Raw genomic sequence first — 19,209 nt, 5'->3', positions numbered from 1 at the left:
TAGAAACAGAGGATAATTTATGTTCTTATTCGCTGGTATAGCAACAAAATCGGAAAAACAGAAAAAAAAATCCGGAAACCAATTAATTTCTCTTCTATTTCTATTTTCTTGGACCAAAAGTACGAACGTAAACACGTTTGACATAACGTTTTTATATTTTCGCTGCCACACGAAGCGTAAACGTTTTGGCATTACAAATTAATTTTACGCTAGTTTTCACTCCTCATGTAGCGCTCCAGACAGCCCCCGCATAAACAACGATCACACCGCGGCACTCATTCAAAACTATCTTTTTTTATCCTGGCCTGCACCAGAGGCGAACATAATCGTTTTCTTACTGCGGGGACACACGATGCGTAACGTAACAAGTTTGATGTTAACGATTAATGCCAAACTGTTTACGCCTCGGCCAAAACATATACGTTTTGACAGAAGCGCACCAGTTTGGCATTAATCGTTAACGTCAAACTTGTTACGTTACGCATCGTGTGTCCCCGCAGTTAGGATTGATTTCAATCAATACGGTACGGTTGTGGTTACTTTTTACCTTTTACAGACGTATATTTCGGAACGTATATTTTAGTCTTACGAATCCACGAGGACTGGAATGTCAGGAATATTAGTGGCTCGGAAGCATTTGTTTACATCCGCTTAAAAGCTAAGCAAACCAGAGACGAGAACGACTTCAGTATGCCTCCTAAGGTGCAGAAGTGTTCTATTTGTGGTACGATTACTACAGAAAAATGGTACATGCTCGACAGACGATCGATCTGTTCCGTGTGCCACGACATTCAGTTGAATCCTCCACTGGAGCCACTGCACGAAAGATCAAACGAACGACCTGCAGCTGCAGCAGCCGGGTCGAACGTGGCCAACGATAATAAAGTCGAGCCAATCGATGAGGAAGATATTACTGCCGCGACATCCAAGAAAATGGATGTTGGAAAGAACCACTTAATTGCCCCAGACAAGTCCGCAGAAGGAATGGAACACGCTGGCATGAGTGCGGCTGAGCAGTCCGAGGTGACGGACACGGTGGCTCCACTTGGTATGTATTCACCAAGGCGCCTACGACGTCGCATTTGTCCCGTAACGCGACCTCCAGTGCGCCGTCGAGTGAACAAAACCGGCCGTGCTCATTTCAACTCTAAGGCTAAATCCCGGCGTACGCTGTTGAAGAAACCACCAACTAAATCGACTTGCGAAACAGCCTCAACAAAGACGGTAGCGCAGCTGTTCCATGAGGTGATTTCCGAAGGCTTCTCGATGACATTAGAAAACGATGTGAATCGGAAACGAACCACCAATGAAATGTTTCTTTTCGTTCCTCTCGTTGTAGAATATCTGCTTTCACGAGAGTGATATCGTGTCCCTGGTCGATGTGAAGGACAACATATACTATGCGCAAATACGGGGCCTTCTTATTGATACTTATCGCGAAAAAAGCGCCACTCTGATGTGGCTATTGCCGACCACCAGCAGTCCACCGCCAAACGTGAGTTTCAATCCGGCCACATATATCGCAGGACCTGTAGAAGAAACACCGCGCCGCCTTGCCTACATGAAGTTTGTCATGAGCGCTCCCAGCAATTATTTTTTCGATCGACACAATCCGTTCCCTCGCCCAGAGACCTACGGACCGACAAACACAACACAGGGTAACAACCGTAACTATGTGTGGACCAACATTGCCCATCTGCACTATGGGGATAGGTTCTAGTTAGGTGTTCTAGTAAACCAAAACGATCGCGTGCTAGTAAAGAAAACCGACTCCTCCGAAACCGAAGTCGGCCGCAGATGGAACTGATTGGGATATGCTAGGAGGGCCAACTCGCAATCCGTGCATCAAACGAAGAAAAGGGTCATACTATTGTATTAATATTACTTATTGTATATGTAAAGTGAGTTACAAAGTGAAAATAATGGAGTAATGAAAGAACGCCAAAAGGCCGGATATTTCACGTGGTCCAACGAACGGACATTGTGGAGACATTGTGTACGGCATGTACGCCAGAACGGTGATGATCTTTTTTATTCATCGTAGAAGAACGGACCGGGCCGTATTTATATCAATTATGACTATTCTCTACGAACATCACGTATTATGGCATGTGGAGAATATGGCTTGCTGGATCATGTTGCTTTTAGTATGAGATAGACAGGCGAAAAATCATTTATAGATAAACATTTTTATTTCGTTTTTAGACATAGACAACATTCAGAAAAAAATCGGTATGGAGCCAAAGAATTAAACATTGCTAGCTATCAGAAGTTTAGTTCGTTCATTGTTCCACCCGGTGAAAATTGTACATTCATTCATCCAAATCCCCCAAGTAGGACACCAATTGATTTACAAACTGAGTACGATATAAGGCCCCCACACAAAGGGAACGTTAATTACGTTTTGACGCGACGCTTTTTCGGACCTTTCACACCGGTTACGAACGGGAGCGACAGGCAACGGAAAAGTCTTTCGCCCTGCTGTTCGGGCGAAAACAATTAGACATCTTGGGTAGTTAACACTAGATATACCACACCAGTCATTTTGACTGGTCGGGCAGTTTGAATTGCAAATTTCCAGTACATATAATTTTTTTTCCCTGAAATGATGTCATGACTTTTAATAGCTCTAAGTAAAGAATACATTTTATAAATAATTTTTTTTATATACGTTAGTAAAAAAAAAATTTTTTTTTTGGAGATTTATACCATACCAGTCAAAATGACTGGTCCTTGTTTCCATGAAGAAATTTAGGCCAAAACGGCAAATTTTGCTCAGAATGTGATCTATTGATCTCTGAATCGTAGGTTGGGCACTCCAGACCGTTGGTGTGTGCAACAAAAAAATTGTTTACCGCACCCCTTTCCCTTTTCCTCGCGCCGATATCCCTATTGATGTACCCATGATCATCAACAGGTTAGAAGCCTCTACAGTTTTGAGGTAAAATTGGACAATTTCGCAAGCAAAATTGAAGGCATTTCTTGCAATATTGTACGCTCGTGGAGCATACGAAGGAAATACTTTGAGACTTCAATATTTGTGGAGCAACAAATGGGGATCATCCTTTTTTCCAGTACTGTGAGTCGACGTGATTTTACCGAGATCCTACAGTACATTCGTTTCGACAATAAAAATCAGAGGAGTCAACATTTGCAAACAAACGAATTCGCTTTAGTTTCAACAGTTTGGGAAAAAATGAAAATAGTCAAAACTGCTACAAACCTGGACCATATATTATCGTGGTTTGGTATGGTTTTCTATACTTAGGAAAAGAGGAAGCTAGAAATGCCGCAACGCCCCTAAGCGAATTTGTGGTAATGAAACTTCTTGAGCCGTATACCATGAAGGGAAGAACTGTAACCACCGACACTTTCTTTACAAGTATTCCTTTGGCAATAGGCCTAAGATCTGAAAACACTTCTTTGGTTGGAACTATACGCACAAACAAGAGGGAACTGCCGAAAAGTTGCAAACTGAAAAAAGACAGCGTGGCACGTTTCTCAACGTTGTTATACACTTGCAATGGATGTTCGCTTACTGTTTATAAGAGCAAACCAAAAAAGAAAGTGCTTATACTAAGTACAAGACATAAGCATGTAAAAATTGATAAAGCTTCTAAGAAATTACCTGAAACTGTATCATTTTATAATGGAACCAAATATATGTTAAAACTTGCACCAGCTGAGTTTGGCTCAAACTGTCTGAAAACTATCCGAATTTTCGGATGGGATTCACGCAGATTTTGTATGGGAGCCCCCCTTTGTAAAGAGGGGAGGGGTTTCAAACATTCACCAGAATATTTCCCCACCCCTAAAACCTCCGCCTGCCGAATTTGGATCGATTTGCTCGAAAACGTTTGTATGGGACGTTACGTATGAGACGTTACATATGGGGCGTTACGTTACGTTACGTTTGTATGGGAGCCCCCCCTTTCCGGAAGTGTGGGAGGATCAAACTTTCTTATTCACAATCCGGCGTCACAAAACTACGCTGTGCAAAATTTCACGCGGATTGGTCAAGTAGTTTTAAAGAAAATGCGGTACACACACACTAATATGTAGATTATACAACAAAGTGATAAAAATTAAGTGTTTTGTTCTATAAAAATGTATACAAATCCATTTATCGTTTACAATTAACATTACTATACATGTTTTATCAATTTTATAGAGTGAATAAACACTTGAAGTCATAATAAGCAATTTTTCACATGACCAGTCATTTTGACTGGTCTGGTATAAATAGGTATATTGAAAACGGTGGTATATCTAGTGTTAAAAACTAATCGAAGATTACTCAATTGACGTTTTTTTTGTATCACAAGCATGCAAGACAATTCTAACTTAATTATTACTTGTAATACAAACACAAATTCATCATGAAACTATTTTAATTCTCGCACCAAAAATTCAATGTGTCTTGAACTTCCAAACTTCGCCCCACTCACCCAAAAACCAAGTATACGAACCTTGGCCAAAGTTTTTAAGCGACACAAAAGGAGCGGTGTCTTTTCATACTACACGAAGCGTGAAAACTAGCGCAAAATTAATTTGTAATGTCAAAACGTTTACGCTTCGTGTGGCAGCAAAAATTTAAAAACAAAATGTCAAACGTTTTTACGTTCGTGTTCGTGGTCCAAGAAAATAGAAATAGAAGAGAAATTAATTGGTTTCCGGATTTTTTTTTCTGTTTTTCCGATTTTGTTGCTATACCAGCGAATAAGAACATAAATTATCCTCTGTTTCTAAGCAAAGCGTATGAAAAAAATAATTACGCTCGCGTTTACGCCTCGGCCGACCCGTAAACGTTTTGACAGAGGCGCAGCAGTTTGGCATTAATCTGTAATGTCAAAAACATTACTGTTGTCTGTAAACAAGGTTGGTTTTTACTAAAAATAATAATTCGCTTCGTAGAACGAATATTATTTTTCGATGTATTTTTTTTTGCTTGCACTTCCTTTAAACATAGACTCTTTCTTTTCTTTTCTCCTTCTGAACTTCTTTTCTCCTTCTGAAACAGCCAACTATTACGTTACGCTTCATGTAGCCCCCCAGATAAACAATTGATTTCCTAGAAATGACATAATTCGTAGCTTTTGGTCGTGCATTTGACAAACAAATTTGATAAACATTTCGACTGTTTTTTTCTATTTTTCTTTCTTTAATGTCAACCAAAGACGATCTCAACACTTTTCTTTACAATTCTCAACTCATCCAAAATAATCACATTACTCGCCATGGGTGTTTGCCAAGCGAGATACTCTTTTTACAATCGTTACTGGAAACAGCTTCGGAGCCTTGGTAGAAACGAGACAGCGCTACATTCAACATCACGCTTAGCTCTTAAACCCTTTAGCGGTGGGCTGTGTCCGTGGTCGCAGAAGTAGTGCTCCCGAAACTCACCAATCCCAACACACCAAAGTCAGCTTAGAAAATCCAAAGTTGTTATTCTCTCGTTATTCCAGTTCCGTTTGTCGGGCGTGCACCAACACACACTTCGAATTTTCATCGGAACTTCAATCGTTCAGTGCAAAGAGTGCAGTGCAATCGTTCAGTTTCAAAAATTGAAACGACTTCGCGAGCGTCTTCGCGTCGCGTCGCGATTGACTCACGGTAAAACGGGTCCATGTCGCTTGCTAATATTTTCTCCGCGTTGAAGTAAGTTTGTCCGGATCGTCAGAATGTACGTTCGTTTGTCATGTGTGTCCGTTTGTAGTCTCTAGCAAAGTGCTAGTCTTTGCCCTCGTTTTACCCTGTTGAATGAATTAAAAGTTCTACCGGGAAAAGGAAAGCACAATTAAGCGCGCGTCTGCTACGATCTTCCCACGCAAACCTGTCCAGGTGCATTTCGTGAAAGCAGTAGCATTACCGCCCACATTCTCCTAGCTGTCGGGCATTTTATAGAGTTTTGTGCTTAGAAAGTGCGTCTCGCGTAGCAGTTGTTCTGAGCTGCTGTCTCGTTCACAATGCAAATTAACGTTTCAATAGTGGCGTTTGTTTTTCTGTATACTGCTTTTGTTCTTTATTTGTTGGCTTGCTGATGTTTTAAAATTTACATTTAACACACAAGCATGGATTGTTAAATCCGGCGCGTTTATTGTGTTCTTTGGTTTCATCCATCTTCCATCAGCCGGCGAATGTCAACCGAACTTTCCAGCAACCATTCGTTTCCTTGGAGTGACGTTTTCATTTTCGTCACAACACACCACCGGCGAAAGAATGTTGTGATTTGGTCTTTGGCCTTTCAATGTTCAATACTTGTGCCTACCCACACGCACGCGCGCGTTTGAGGTGCTTCGTCCTTTGATAGTTTAGTTCCCTGTGATCCGGTCAGCGCTAGGAAATAAAAGAGGTAAAGAGGTAGGGGACTCGCATGGCAAAGAAGCAATCAGCAATAAAGAAGCTACAAATACAAAATAACATCAACAATTTGTTTGCTGCGCATAATATGTATGTCTTTTATGTCTCTTTTGCCCGTCTCGTTGTTTTGTTGGGTTTTGCGTTTCGTGCTGTAGGAACAGGTGTGCTGCGAAGCTGTGGATGAACAACGCTCGGTTTGGCTTACCACAAATGGCAAATGAATCTAGAAATATGAAATTATAGATTTTGCAGCGTTGCTGGGTTCAGAAAACATAGGTCGCCAGCAGAGCACTTCAATATATCGAACAAATTGGCTAAAACCTGCAGAAGCCAGAAGTTTATTATGCCATTATAAACAATATTTTAGTCATGTTGAAACTCCTTGTCTTGAACTAAAACTATAACTCACGATTTTGTTCTCTCCAACACTTCGCACAGTTTTAAAACATTCCTACGAAATCCGATGTTGCCAGGATCCCGTCACAAGTATTCCTATTACCGTTTTCTGTACTCTTTGTGTAAACAATGGAAAAGATCTGATCTTTCTGTATGCACGTCCTTTAGTGCGCCAGAGCGTGTACGAGTTCGTATCCGTGAGTCTGTTACACAGCTGCAGTGTGCTAGTGTGTGTGTGCGAAGCAGCTAATTCCATTTTTTGAAAGAGCAGCAGAAGAAGACTACGAGCAGGAAACATTGCCAAATCATAAATACATGGTGAGTTCGAGCTAAGTGAAAGAAAAGGAAAACAATCCAATCAACCGAAACCTTCAACACCCACAACGCGTAGGGGCGCTTGTGAGAGACGATAGGTGATACGCTTTCGAGAAGGGGTTGTCAAAGGTAAGCGACATGATATGCTATTAGTAAAATTGAGTCATATTCCCAGGGTTCGTATGAAAAGTCGCACAGTTTTAAGCGAAGATCATTAGATATTTCCAATTGGCAGCAACAACTCATTTTCTATACGTAACACTTCTTTATGAACTCTGGCAGTGTATCAACTTGAATAACGCAAAACTTTGCGTCGATGCTTATTACGGCTATGTCTGTTCTATTTAACAATAAAATAATTCAATCACTTTTGCGATAGTAATGTGACGGATATCCCTTTTTACTGCTTATCATCAAACGTTTCACCTGTTTGGCGTTTATTATACTTCCGTTCACATTGATCTCCCATTTTACATCGTTTTGTCCTTTTAAGCGTTAACTGTCTGTTGAGAGTAGAAACATGGCGAAAATATCTTACAATGCTTTGTGAGAGCAACACCGATAAAACCCGTCTACGATGGAACGCTGATACCCAGTTTCGATACCCAGTAGTGTTGGAGTCCATAGCGACCTAAATTACGTGAATTACTTTGTTTTCTTTTGCTTTCTGATACTTTGATACTGTTCCAATTTTGACGGTATTCTGTAAATCTTGAGACCGTGACATGTCTCGGTATGTATATTTGCACGAGTTGTGCGGTTGCTCTTCTTTGGAACATTAACAGGGAAGCACGTGGTCCGTTAAACGAGTGCGCCATAATGACCAATGTTACCGTTTCCATCAAATATCACTCGGACTCGGACCATTAAAGCAGTTCGACTTGTACCCATTATTGATGGTTGAAAATGCCTTGTTGAAAATTAGAAAAAAGAAAACCAAATGACAAAAAAAGACAATTGACAAGTGTCCTTAACCATCGTGAATTAACTTGGGTTGCGATAGCGCGCTTTTGTCTCTCTTTTACATCACGTTGGGAAAGTAAAACAATCGCACCACAATATTGGGGAACCCGATCACATGAAAAAGAAGTAATATGAAAGAGGAAAGAAAACGGAATTAGAGCGAAGATCAAAGCAAACCAAGACGTAACAAAATAATTCGAACCCGCTAGCATATAGCGCAATGTTAAAATTATTGGCCACAACAGGTAATAACGGAGGGCGAGGCGTAACCAAATTAAATAATAACGGAAAGGAAAATGGAAAAATGGCTTCTAAATCTAGGTCTATCATACTCCTCCGCCGTAAACCCTGAGTCGGTTACATTGTCTGCAACAGAGTCGCGCACCCAATTGGGTGTGTAGTTGAACGACAACAAAGCTCTACTATGATGGTAAATCTTTCCTTCACTCAACAGCCGTTTCTTCTTAGTAATTTTTTTAGGAGATTGTGATGTTTATTTTATTGATTTGTCTATGACGAACATCGGCACTTGCTTTTGCTTCTGGCTTAAGTGGAGCACCGTGGCAAAAGAACCATCCCCTTTCCTCTATCACATCCAATTTCGCCCTTTCTTTTCTTCTATTCTTATAAATTCTTATATAAATATTCTTTTTATCTATAGCACTGTTGTACATTTTGACTATTGATGTTTATTTACCATTTGGTTTATTTGGTATTTCTGTGTGTCTTTGTTCATGTTCCTTTCTTCTTCTTTTGCCGCTTCTTCTAAAGATAAATAGGAAATATTTACTTTGAGTGACTTTGTTCCAATTTTTATTTCTCGGATATTTTGATCTTAATGCTCCAAAAAGAAAATATAAAGAAGGAAAGTGAAACGATTCGTAAAAGATAAAAACTGGTATGAGGTGCGAAACTATCGCGTGTACTTTCAATAAGTTCACAAAAAGCTCACGTTCGAACAGCCCTATAAAGAATAAGAAAATCGAAAACAATCCGTGTTTTGATCATAGTATGGTATTGAAACAATGAAAAAAAAAACTCCCAAAATATGAAACACTGCATCTAAATCGAATCTCTCTTTGCCTGGAAAAATCAATCTCAGTTCGCTTTCTTTACTTCTTCTCTCTGTCTTCTTGTTGCCTGTTTGTTGACTTTTAATCGAAATTATATCCAAAATGAGAAAAGAAGCTTGAACAAACTCCTAGTTAGACCCCATAGATAAACCACAGAAATATTAAAATAAAATTGGAAGCGTAAATTAAATTTAGAAACTTCACTTTCATTCGGAAATTAATTGAAAATATGGCGACCTAAAAAACTTAGTAAAAAAAATGGAAAAAAGAAATAGCATACACACGCAATGTGTGAGCAACGCATACCAAACCACAACGAACACAATATCAAAAAACACACCCCAGTGCCGTCCATGTGGCTGAACGGGGTTACTACAGAAGCAATTTTCTGGGTTTTTCTTCTGGGCATTCGGATTTTCAATGCATTTCGTCAATGTTTCACTTTGACACTCTTTAGGAACATGTTTCATAGGGTTTCATGTAGTATAAATGTATACCATTTTCGGCTATTCAGCAATGCTTGATCTAGTTGATCCAGCTAAACTAATTAACTCATTTGATGGTGAATTATATATGACTTCAGGTGAACTTCTACAAACTTCCGCCGCCCTAGAAATAATTCGCCTTCGGGCAAGCTGCAAAATGTGGCACAAAGCATGGGTGCCCCATAACGTGGCACATTACGTGCGCAATTTCTGACGGTGGTTACGATTTCGATTACGAGATGTTCAATCTGGTTCCTTTCTCAGATGGTTTCTCAAATGAGATGGTCAGGCCTTTCACGATGAAGAAAACGGTGGATGTCTCCGGGATATCAATATTACAGACGGAATCACCTCGATTGCCATGTCAAAGATGTGGTCTGCCACATATTAACTACGACAGGAAGAAACCGAGGAATGAATGAAAACTATGCTCCGTCTGATTTCCTATCTCTCTCGTGGTTCGGCATAGGCCACAATTCGAGTCAGATGAGCGATGCTGTTATTGCTGTTAATGATGTTGCTTGCCAGTTACTACATCGTGCTAAGCAAATCCGATGTTAAATTACATTTGTAAATAATTTGAAATTACATATAATCACAATGTAAATAAAAATCAAATGAAGTTGAGCTAGTTGGATAGTTTGATAGATAGTTCCCTACAAAAGCTAAGCTAATCGTTTTCTGGTCTATACCTGCTTATCCGGCAATCTAAACCGAGCGGTCTTGCCCTGCAACAATTAGCTGTATTTCTGTTCTATTGCTACTCTATTACTACCCGTAACGTTGGGTGAATTTCGGTTCATCGCAATTAGCATAAAATCTATAAATCTATGTAGAGGTTTCCTTTTCTCCACTTGCTCAGAATTTGTGCAGGACAAAGTTGCATGTTCGGTGCGGACTACGACTGCTGTTTGACCTCAACATCACTTTATTTTACTTACTTTGCTTTATATTTGTTAGCCAACCAACCATCAAGTCTTGCAATTACTTCGTGACGATTCGCGTAGCTATTCATCTTCAATTGCGGATAGATGAATCATTGTTTGGTCGTCATTGACAGGTAATGGCGAGTGTTGGTGGAACATGTGCTCTGATATTTGGACGGTATCAGCGTAATGTTGAAAAGCGTAAAGTAACTGCTGTACTCACGTTGAACGTTAAAGCGAACATGAAAGTTGTTAGTAAAGCGAAGACTACAGGCTCCGATCATACACAAGACAATGTGTAAGCTTGGTTGGTCGGTACCTGAGACACGGTCTTTCATTCGTCGTTGATGTAAAAAAAGTTTCCTCTAAAACTGTAACTAGAAAATCTTTGACAGGCGGGATCGCTACGCATCTTCTCTGCGTTATTTATGCTATTCCAATTAAAGTGTAAGACTTACGAACCTCGATTTTCACTTGATTTTGTTTGGACTTTCATTTTGTTTCCGTGGATTCCTTTCCGAAAGTCACTGAGCCATATGCCATATGGCGATCAAATTGCTGCTGTGTGTCGGTCGGTGTAAGGCTGGCTGTGGGGATGTTTACCAAAGAAGAAGGAGGAGGGGATGGCATCGTTACGTTGTTTCTAGCATGGTTATGCTAATGTTATGCTGTAGATGTACGCCATCCCGTCTACTGCTGCCACGCATTACGTAGACGCGTCCGGTTTGCGAGAAGCGCTTCAGCATCACTGCGGAGATCTTCGTTGCCGTGTTTTAATATTTTACCTTTGTGTATTCAAGCAACTAGCCGCCTCGCAAATCCGTTTGTTTAGATGCTTGTGGCTAGGTTTGTTTTTGTTTTCTCTCGTTTTGGTTTTCGGCAGTCATTTGATTTTTCCACGCTATTTCTCGATGAATTCCATGCACCATCTCAACAAAGTATTTGAGCTGAGCACCCCTAAACCATCTGATCTGGGTATGAGTTTTGCAAAGTACTCTCAACGCCGGTACTTAAATAGATCAAGCGGAAACACGTTGGTTGTGATTTTCTCACCATGAAACTCTCACGTGGTAGAACCTCTCGGAAAGAGTCCCACATATTGCCGTCTTACACGGCAGCAGTCTAAGTATTCTCTCACATTGCAAAACAAATATAAAATAGAAACATTGACTTAACCGTTTTAACTGCTATTCGCCGCTCATGAAACTCTTATGAAGTTGGTAGATCCCACTTATCGGGGCAATCTTCAAGGTTGAGCTACAGTGTCAAACATAGCTTTCAGTAAACCACTGACAGTGGCTCTATAGTTTCATCTAGCTGCGGAGCTTCATATATAGAGTGAGAAGTTATATTTATTATGAAACGTTAAATTATAGTTTGTGCCCGTAGTACACCACCATTATGGTTACGACCATGTGTTCCAGAGTCGTCGTACTGTTTCTACAAAGACATCTGGCATTTGGCCTTTCTTTATCTCTCCTCCTACTAGCGCTCAACGCTGCTACAGTCCAGGAGTAGCATCGTCTTGGAATGCTTGGAAATAATTATCCTACGTTTGACATAGCTACGTAAATTAAACACAGCGGTGGAGCGCGTAGAGCAGAGGTAGAGCAGTTTATGCAAAGCATGTAAGTATACATGAGTCCAGATCGCATTCGATCAGAATAATAAAGCTCGTACTTCGCGGCCGGCCGGGATGCTCGTACGTGACCCGCAAAACCATATGTGAGATAAGGCTAGTTAGGCGCAATTCAAAGTCCAATTCCTTACATAAGTGCACCTCAGCTCACGAAACTCGTTATCGCCTCGTGGCGCACCAGGCGTGCGGCACTTTCTACTCTAGTTAACTCTAGTCATCGGATGTGGTTTTAACTCGCGCAGCAACATACGTGCCCGAGCGTCTGGAGTGATTGTTGAACACTGATTTCGTACACCAGAAAACCGTTGATCAATACGCACGAGCGATGTTATTGAATATTGTGGAAACACACAATTGTACTCTGTTCGCCTTTTGTTAATCGATATCTACTTATGTGTCCAAAGTTTAGGATTGGAAAGATCCTAGTTTGATGGTTGTGGTTTTGAACTGCTTCTACTGCCAATGCATTTATGTCTTGTGCATGGCAAGTTTCATGCAAGTAGTTTTCCACTTTCACTTTCTCCATTGAAATGGCTCAAACCAATTGACAAAACAATAACACAGTTGAACAGACAGCGCTAGGTTATAACCGAAACAGGAAGAGTGACATGAATCACCGTCGTAAGTCCATCTAACCGGTAGAGGACAGTAGCCAGCAAGCACAACAGTCGCTGAGCACAGGCGCCAGTAAACGCACGACGGGCAAGAGTTTATGTTGGTTACATCGCCACCGTACAGGACGGAGTGTCACAGAGCGAGAGTTATGAGGTAGCCCATTAAATTTCGAGGTTTCTCTACAGTAGTGACCTATGAACGATTACAATGAAATATAAAAACATTCAGTATTTAACTGTTAGTAGTGTTATAAAATCTTAAGATAGATTGAGTATTATGGTTCTCTAATTAATTGATTCTCTTACACAAAACCGCGTCGAAGGAGTTATTTGATGCAGACGCAACTCAAACACAAAACGAAATTGCTACAAAAACACGAAATGTGTTCCAAACATCAACTTCCCATTATTTAAAAGACATCGGAAGCTAGTGAGTCCTGAAAGTTCACCACAACGAAACGCGAAGCAAGCTAATTTGGCGACTTGTGTAAACTGATGTCAAGGTCGCTCGTCGCCTGCCTGAATATTTACATGTAGGGTAGGGTCGCGGGTGAGCTGGCTTAACGAAACATAACAGTATTGGTTCCCACTAGTTCCGTTATTTGTCGAAGGAATGTGGCGAGGTAACAGGTGTCACTGAAAGCAACTGGCCCTTTTCGGCCACTCGATCCGGGACGGCATGAGAACTGGAGAACCAAAACCAAACCAAAACACACTCTAACGTCCAGCAAACAGCCGCGTGACGATGCGATGTCATCTATGTCACGTGCCCTCGTCCGTGTCCTACGTGTTTTCGTCATCGTCGTTCTGACTATGCTGTTCGGTGTTATGATCTGCACACCTCAGTTGCAAAGGCGCGTGACCGAGACTATTGATGTACAGAAATCAATTCCCAACGTCGTTCAAGCAAACGAACAAGCGTTAGATGACGTTGTGCCATTGAATCAATAGGCCATTGAAAAGAGAAATGACCTTCGACACGATAACGTTGACACCGCACTTTCGTCAGCAAATCAAGAGTTATTCAGCTACTTGTTACCACCAATGGTACCGTTTTTTTTTAAATTTGGACTCTATTATGCTATTATTACTAGGCTGTTTTTTTTTTGGTTACAGGACTGAGCGTAGTGAAAGGAAAGAGGTCAGATGTGTGGCTCGTTTCTAGATCATCCATTGCACCGATTCATCTGTTTCGAAAGTGGAAGACCTTAATTCGAACCCTGACAGTGCATCAACTTGAGCATAAAACATAAAACTTGCGCTAATACAACCCTGTCCGTTCTAATAGATAAAAAAAATTAAACGCAAAATGTGACTATGAGTAGACAGTTTGTTTTACTTTTTTTACTATTGGACCTATTGAAGACAAGGTTTGGAATTATTGTGAAAAGCTGGTTTCTCTATAAACCGTCCATCAACGTGCACTCGCTCTCTCCATTTGTGAAAGGGTATCGAATCTCTGTGTTCGCTCCATTGCACGATAAATGTATCGTTTAGTGGAAGTTGCGATAGGCAGCATAAATTGCATTCGATCGAGTCTTGAGTCGAAATGAAGCCCCGTTTCTTCCATCTTCTAACACACCTCTGGGAGACAAATTAAATTTGTGCCTCGGTTTGCTATTTTGCACTTACTTTTTCATCCAGTATCTTCTTCCGTTAGTGTTTTCGTCTGAGACACTTCCTGGTGCTCGCGGGGGTGACGAAGGAGAAACGTTGACACTGTTTGGAAACGCAAATTGTTTATCGATTCATTTTCTTGTATTGAACGTAACCTTCAATCTGTCGTTAAAGATCACGGAAGGATAGCATACGGAACGTTGAAAATCACGATAATTTTAATGATGCCATTGGCTACGTTAGGTTCATCAAAAGATTTCGTACTAGAACCTCCAAACCCTGGACTATAGTACTGCACTGAGACAGTATGTGGAAAAGTCTGTGGATGCTCGCAGATGCATTGGTACATTGTTGATTAGATAAATCAATCTTTACTGTCCATGAACATAGCGTAGAAATAAATTGCCCATTGCGTTTCTAGTAGTTGCTATGGTAATTTTATGGTTCGCTTCCAAAAAACATAAGCCCATAACTATGATTGACTATGATTTGAAGATCATTCGTTGATTCATTGCAGTTCGACTTGGTCGGGACGTCGTTAGCAACCACTAACTACGACGACTGTGATCCGTCTACATGTACCGCCCGTATTTGAACCCAACCAAAACTATTCGAGAAAAGATGCGCATCTTTGAGGAAGGTTTGCAACGAGAATAATTCAGTTTAGCATCGCTAGCCTTTTTACTTTGCACGGAACGCTTTCCAATCAGTAAAGTGCTATTAAGTTTACAGGGTTACTGGGTTGACGTTTGGTACATATTGCTAAGAAGTTTGGTGGGAAATTCTCGTTGCTTCGTTCATTCAAATGCACCGTTATAATCTATCTGTGGCGTAAATCGTTAGAACTTAACTCAGTGACACCAATGCAAACTTAGCCTCTTATTGATCTTCCTTTTCTGGATAAATTAATCTAGATGAAACAAATCTAGAGAATAGCAGTACCGTTCATCGGATCAACCAGCAACAGCATCAACATCGCAGCACCGATAGCACGAGTGTGATTAGCGACGGCCGAGAAACTCTAGGAGTGATGCCACCGATCAATTCCAGCCAGAGTGTCATGACTGATTCACAAGGTTTAATTCTACCGAAGAAGCTCGTTAACCCGGTGCTGGAATCGATGGATCGCCAGAACTTGCATCGCGAGCTAAAGTTCAACCAGAAAATGTTTGTAGAGCCTTTGACATCTTGGGAACGAATTTGAACACTAACATTATTTCTTAATTTTAGGGGTAAAAGTGTGCTGAACCAAAAGTCGGAGCTGCAGCGGGCACTTGAAAAGCAAAAGGAGCGCCAGGTGCTGGCAGCCCAAAATCTGACCAAACAGCAGCAGGCGGAGCAAACGATCGCCAGTGAATTGGGTCGGGTGATCATGCATCGGGCACAGCGTTTGGAACAGCAAAAAATGGGCGGCGGAGGTGGGAGTGGTACCGAAACTGGCGGCTCTATCAACCCGGAATACTTGAACGCTCGAGCCAAACTACGCGCAACCGTCGACACAAAGTGAACAAATCGGTATCCTGCGATATGCTGTGGTTCCTTGCGTGTACCACTTGTGGCTGTTACTGTGCCCGCAGAACAAGAAAACGCCGTCTCTTTTTCCCTGCAACAGGTTTACTCCGCGCGGGAGATGCCATACACATTACATACTTCTTAGTACAGCTCGCACCACAATGATCGATGTTCTTGTCTTGCTACCCGGGCCAATGTGGACGAAACACGGTGCAAATAGCAACAACAGACAAACGTTCCGAGATTCCTTCCCATTCCACGGAAAATCAGAAGTGTATTTCAAGTGCTCGATTTTGTCTTAAACTTTTATGTTTTAGTGCAATAAGTTTTAGTGAAAAAGAGGAAAGATAAAGAGAAAAATTCTTCAAGGTATTACAGTGTAGGTTATTAGATTGCGTGCGATATCGCTTTGTTTTAAAGCATGGATTCAGCAAAGATGAGTGCAGAAGAGAAAAACATAATCTCTTCCCGGTAAGGGATTGTTTTTATCGTTCCCATTTTGCCAGTTGTGTATGTGAATGTAAAAGGCACCCTTGTGGCAGGAGTAAAGTGTGTCTTAGACATCGGTGATATTTCTATTTGTGTGTACCTTGGCACAACCGTGCAACCCAGCGAGTAAACAATTGTAGGCTTTAAATAGGTATAATGAACTGTAATGTAGTCAATAGTATTTTCATTGTATTTGTATTGTCCGAAAGTGTTTCATCATAAGCCCTATTTTTATTAGATGAGAGATTTAAAGCATATATTCTGCTATTGTCTTATACCACTATTCCTCTTATGTTTGTCCCCATGAGCGTCATTTAGCAAACAGAAAACACAGATAACAGAACAATCTCATCAACATACCTTTCGAGTACACATTTCGATGGCCTTTGATTGTAGTGGGTAATATTATACAAAATTGTGCAGTTTGGCGGAAAACAACTCAGTTAGAAAATCGAACCAGAGCAAGAAAATGTGCGAGATAATGGAATAAGGCGCGAAAGGCATCAGTGTCTGTTCATGCCAAATAAAAAATCATTGAACTATGAAAATGAAAAGGGGACATGAAAGAAAGAATGCCCCTTGCGGTTGGCTCGGCGGAAAGCTGCTCGATATTGAATTAAATACGTCAAGCAAAACGGCTTATGTGATAAATAAATAAAAGTAATTGTAACGTGGACCCGCTCAGATTAGTGTACAAAAAGTCTCGAATTACCCAAACTAGCCACAGCGAAACGTAAAAAAGAAATAAAAGAGTAAATAATGAGCAACTCCAAATTATAAATATGTACATGTTCGTAAGATGAACCTATTTTACCGGGTGAAAATTTTGCATATAGTTGCGTTGAATGAAAGCAAGCAAGACACAAGTATGACAACACAGGTGAACCAACTGACAAGCCTTGAAGTATTACAGGTTAGAGGCAATTAATGACGTCGTTGAATTGCATAGTCAATATAGCAACCATGTTGATACGAGGTTACCTTACTTTTAGTTTCATGGACTATGCTACCTATGATTAGGTACCCGTTTTAGTTACTGTAGTAGAGCTAAAATGAAGTGATGCGAAGTGAATTGCTCCGCTATACAATGATAAAATGGGCTATTAAACACCACCTTAATCCACATTGAACTGTTAATAGACTGGAAATATTGCATAGCATGAAAAGATACGAATATATTTCACAGCATGTATAATTTGATAGAGTAATATTAGAAGTGATACGTAACATAGTATTTCGGAAGAAGAGCTGTAGTAAACACTTTCACCATGACAGCTGTGCCAAATATGTTGGTTAGTGCGATTGAGGTGGACATCGAATCTTTTGTTCGGCCAATCAGTCTGAAATGAAGACATTGGCTTAGTTAGTAGTTTATCACTAAAAGGCTTAGATTTTTTTTGTCTTAGATAAACGATCTGACCCGTACTTATAAGGTTTAGAAGTAGCAGAAGGATAAAAAAGATAAAATAACATCTAGTTGGCGAACATTAATCCTTTTCAAGCACGACAATAGCAATAAAACGTACTAAAAAATCATAAACGATGATAAAAACTGATTGTAATCACCTACCACTGGAGAAAATAATAAGCCTTAGCTGCTGTGCCAATAAGGAATTCTGCACGACAGAGACTACCTTCAGAACCATCATTTACCTTAAAAAGATACTTAAGAGACGATCGTATCAGGCCCCCCTTTGCGGAGCATTCCAGCCACACTGAATTCGTACACATTGTAGTATACTCTTTCGAAGAGGGACACGGAGGAATAGTTGCTAGAATAAGAAGCCAACAATGAACAAGTCTATAGAAGGGTAGCGTTTTTGTTTTACGTACCTAATGGCCGAGGTAACGAGAGTTTTACAGGCGAAATTATTGCAATATCAAATCTCAAACTGCTGTTGGCTGTGGGACAAGGATTTTCCCTCCTCAACGATATCCGTAGATTTGTGATTAAGCAAACAGTGACTGTGTGACACTGATTAGGTGACTGAAGCGAAACACATGAATCGAAAGAATATGTTTGTACACATGTATTCAATATAGCTGAGGAATGATGAGTGTGCCGAATGTGTACGAAACTTTACCGTTTCATTTGTATAAGGTCGTATACCTGTTTTAAAAGAAGGAAAATTCAGAATACAAATATTGAGTCTGTCGCGGTTGTACTGTCGGTGTCGGTGTGCATGGCTTTGTTTGACTGACTTTTGATTAGTTTAAAGCTCTCTTCCGATATATTTTATTTAATTGTTTTTCTGTGGGGTTTACTTGAGCTTACAGTCTATAGCAAGTTTGTCATACATTATCAACGTGATTGCAATAAACATGAAATTTCAGGAGTGGTTAGCTGTAGAAAATCAACAACAAGTAAAACGAATCACAAATATAATTAATAATGTGATTCGACTAAATAGATTCATTTGAGAATAATAAATAGTGAAAACGCATAATGAATGGTGAAATGTTCTGTGTAATCATGACCAGTTGTTGAAAACGATTTAAAACAAAGAAATTTCGGCCGCTAAGCCCCTGTGGGGTCATCTGTCTTACAATAGCAGAATCTGACTGAAATTTTGCTCAATGGGTTGCATACTACACAAGGTGCAAAACTCGGCTAAACGAAATAAAGTAATGTAAATTGGTTTCACTTTTTCTCAATAGATGGCAATAGCCAATAGCGAAGACACATCACCACCTTCTGTTCTATAATCCCGAAAAAGTTGTTGTCTTGGCTAATTGGGATGTCGGCGCGAGGAGAAGGGTTAACTTGCGAGCAGCAAGTTGGCGGAAGAAGAAGGAAGCCCAAAGAGAGTTGGTCTAAAC

General features: G+C 40.4%; 2 protein-coding genes across 6 annotated transcripts; both read left to right on the top strand.

Annotated features, from left to right (window-relative positions):
* The first annotated feature begins 624 nt into the window (after nt 1-624).
* On the top strand, nt 625-2,700 carry LOC131213144 (uncharacterized). The gene is made up of 2 exons (XM_058207115.1): nt 625-1,245; nt 1,340-2,700. The coding sequence occupies exons 1-2, from the start codon at nt 691-693 to the stop codon at nt 1,718-1,720; spliced, it is 936 nt and encodes a 311-aa protein (XP_058063098.1). The 5' UTR covers nt 625-690; the 3' UTR covers nt 1,721-2,700.
* Nucleotides 2,701-5,509: 2,809 nt separating this feature from the next.
* LOC131213145 (protein FAM107B) lies at nt 5,510-18,742 on the top strand. Of its 5 annotated transcripts, XM_058207118.1 has the most exons (6): nt 5,510-5,658; nt 6,799-6,846; nt 6,925-7,200; nt 14,906-15,028; nt 15,303-15,555; nt 15,619-18,742. In XM_058207118.1, exons 4-6 carry the CDS (start codon nt 14,965-14,967, stop codon nt 15,893-15,895), a joined length of 594 nt encoding a protein of 197 aa, XP_058063101.1. In that variant the 5' UTR covers nt 5,510-5,658; nt 6,799-6,846; nt 6,925-7,200; nt 14,906-14,964; the 3' UTR covers nt 15,896-18,742. The 5 variants fall into 5 exon arrangements, with proteins under 5 accessions (XP_058063101.1, XP_058063103.1, XP_058063099.1 ...); XM_058207120.1 differs by lacking the exon at nt 6,799-6,846; XM_058207116.1 differs by having other exon boundaries at nt 6,799-7,200.
* The last annotated feature ends 467 nt before the right edge of the window (nt 18,743-19,209 follow it).

Source organism: Anopheles bellator, chromosome X (genome assembly GCF_943735745.2).
Source record: "Anopheles bellator chromosome X, idAnoBellAS_SP24_06.2, whole genome shotgun sequence".
Lineage (NCBI taxonomy): Eukaryota > Metazoa > Arthropoda > Insecta > Diptera > Culicidae > Anopheles > Anopheles bellator.
The sequence above is the reverse complement of the archived record's forward strand: the minus strand, read 5'-3'. Positions and strand labels throughout refer to the sequence as shown.

Bases quoted from the DNA above. Each gene is read 5' to 3' on its own strand.
- LOC131213144 (XM_058207115.1), top strand. From the start codon at position 691: ATGCCTCCTAAGGTGCAGAAGTGTTCTATTTGTGGTACGATTACTACA. The intron at 1,246-1,339 runs GTGATTTCCGAA...CTCTCGTTGTAG, and splicing joins TAGCGCAGCTGTTCCATGAG to AATATCTGCTTTCACGAGAG.
- LOC131213145 (XM_058207120.1), top strand. From the start codon at position 14,965: ATGTACCGCCCGTATTTGAACCCAACCAAAACTATTCGAGAAAAGATG. The intron at 15,029-15,302 runs GTTTGCAACGAG...AAATTAATCTAG, and splicing joins GATGCGCATCTTTGAGGAAG to ATGAAACAAATCTAGAGAAT. The intron at 15,556-15,618 runs GTTTGTAGAGCC...TCTTAATTTTAG, and splicing joins CTAAAGTTCAACCAGAAAAT to GGGTAAAAGTGTGCTGAACC.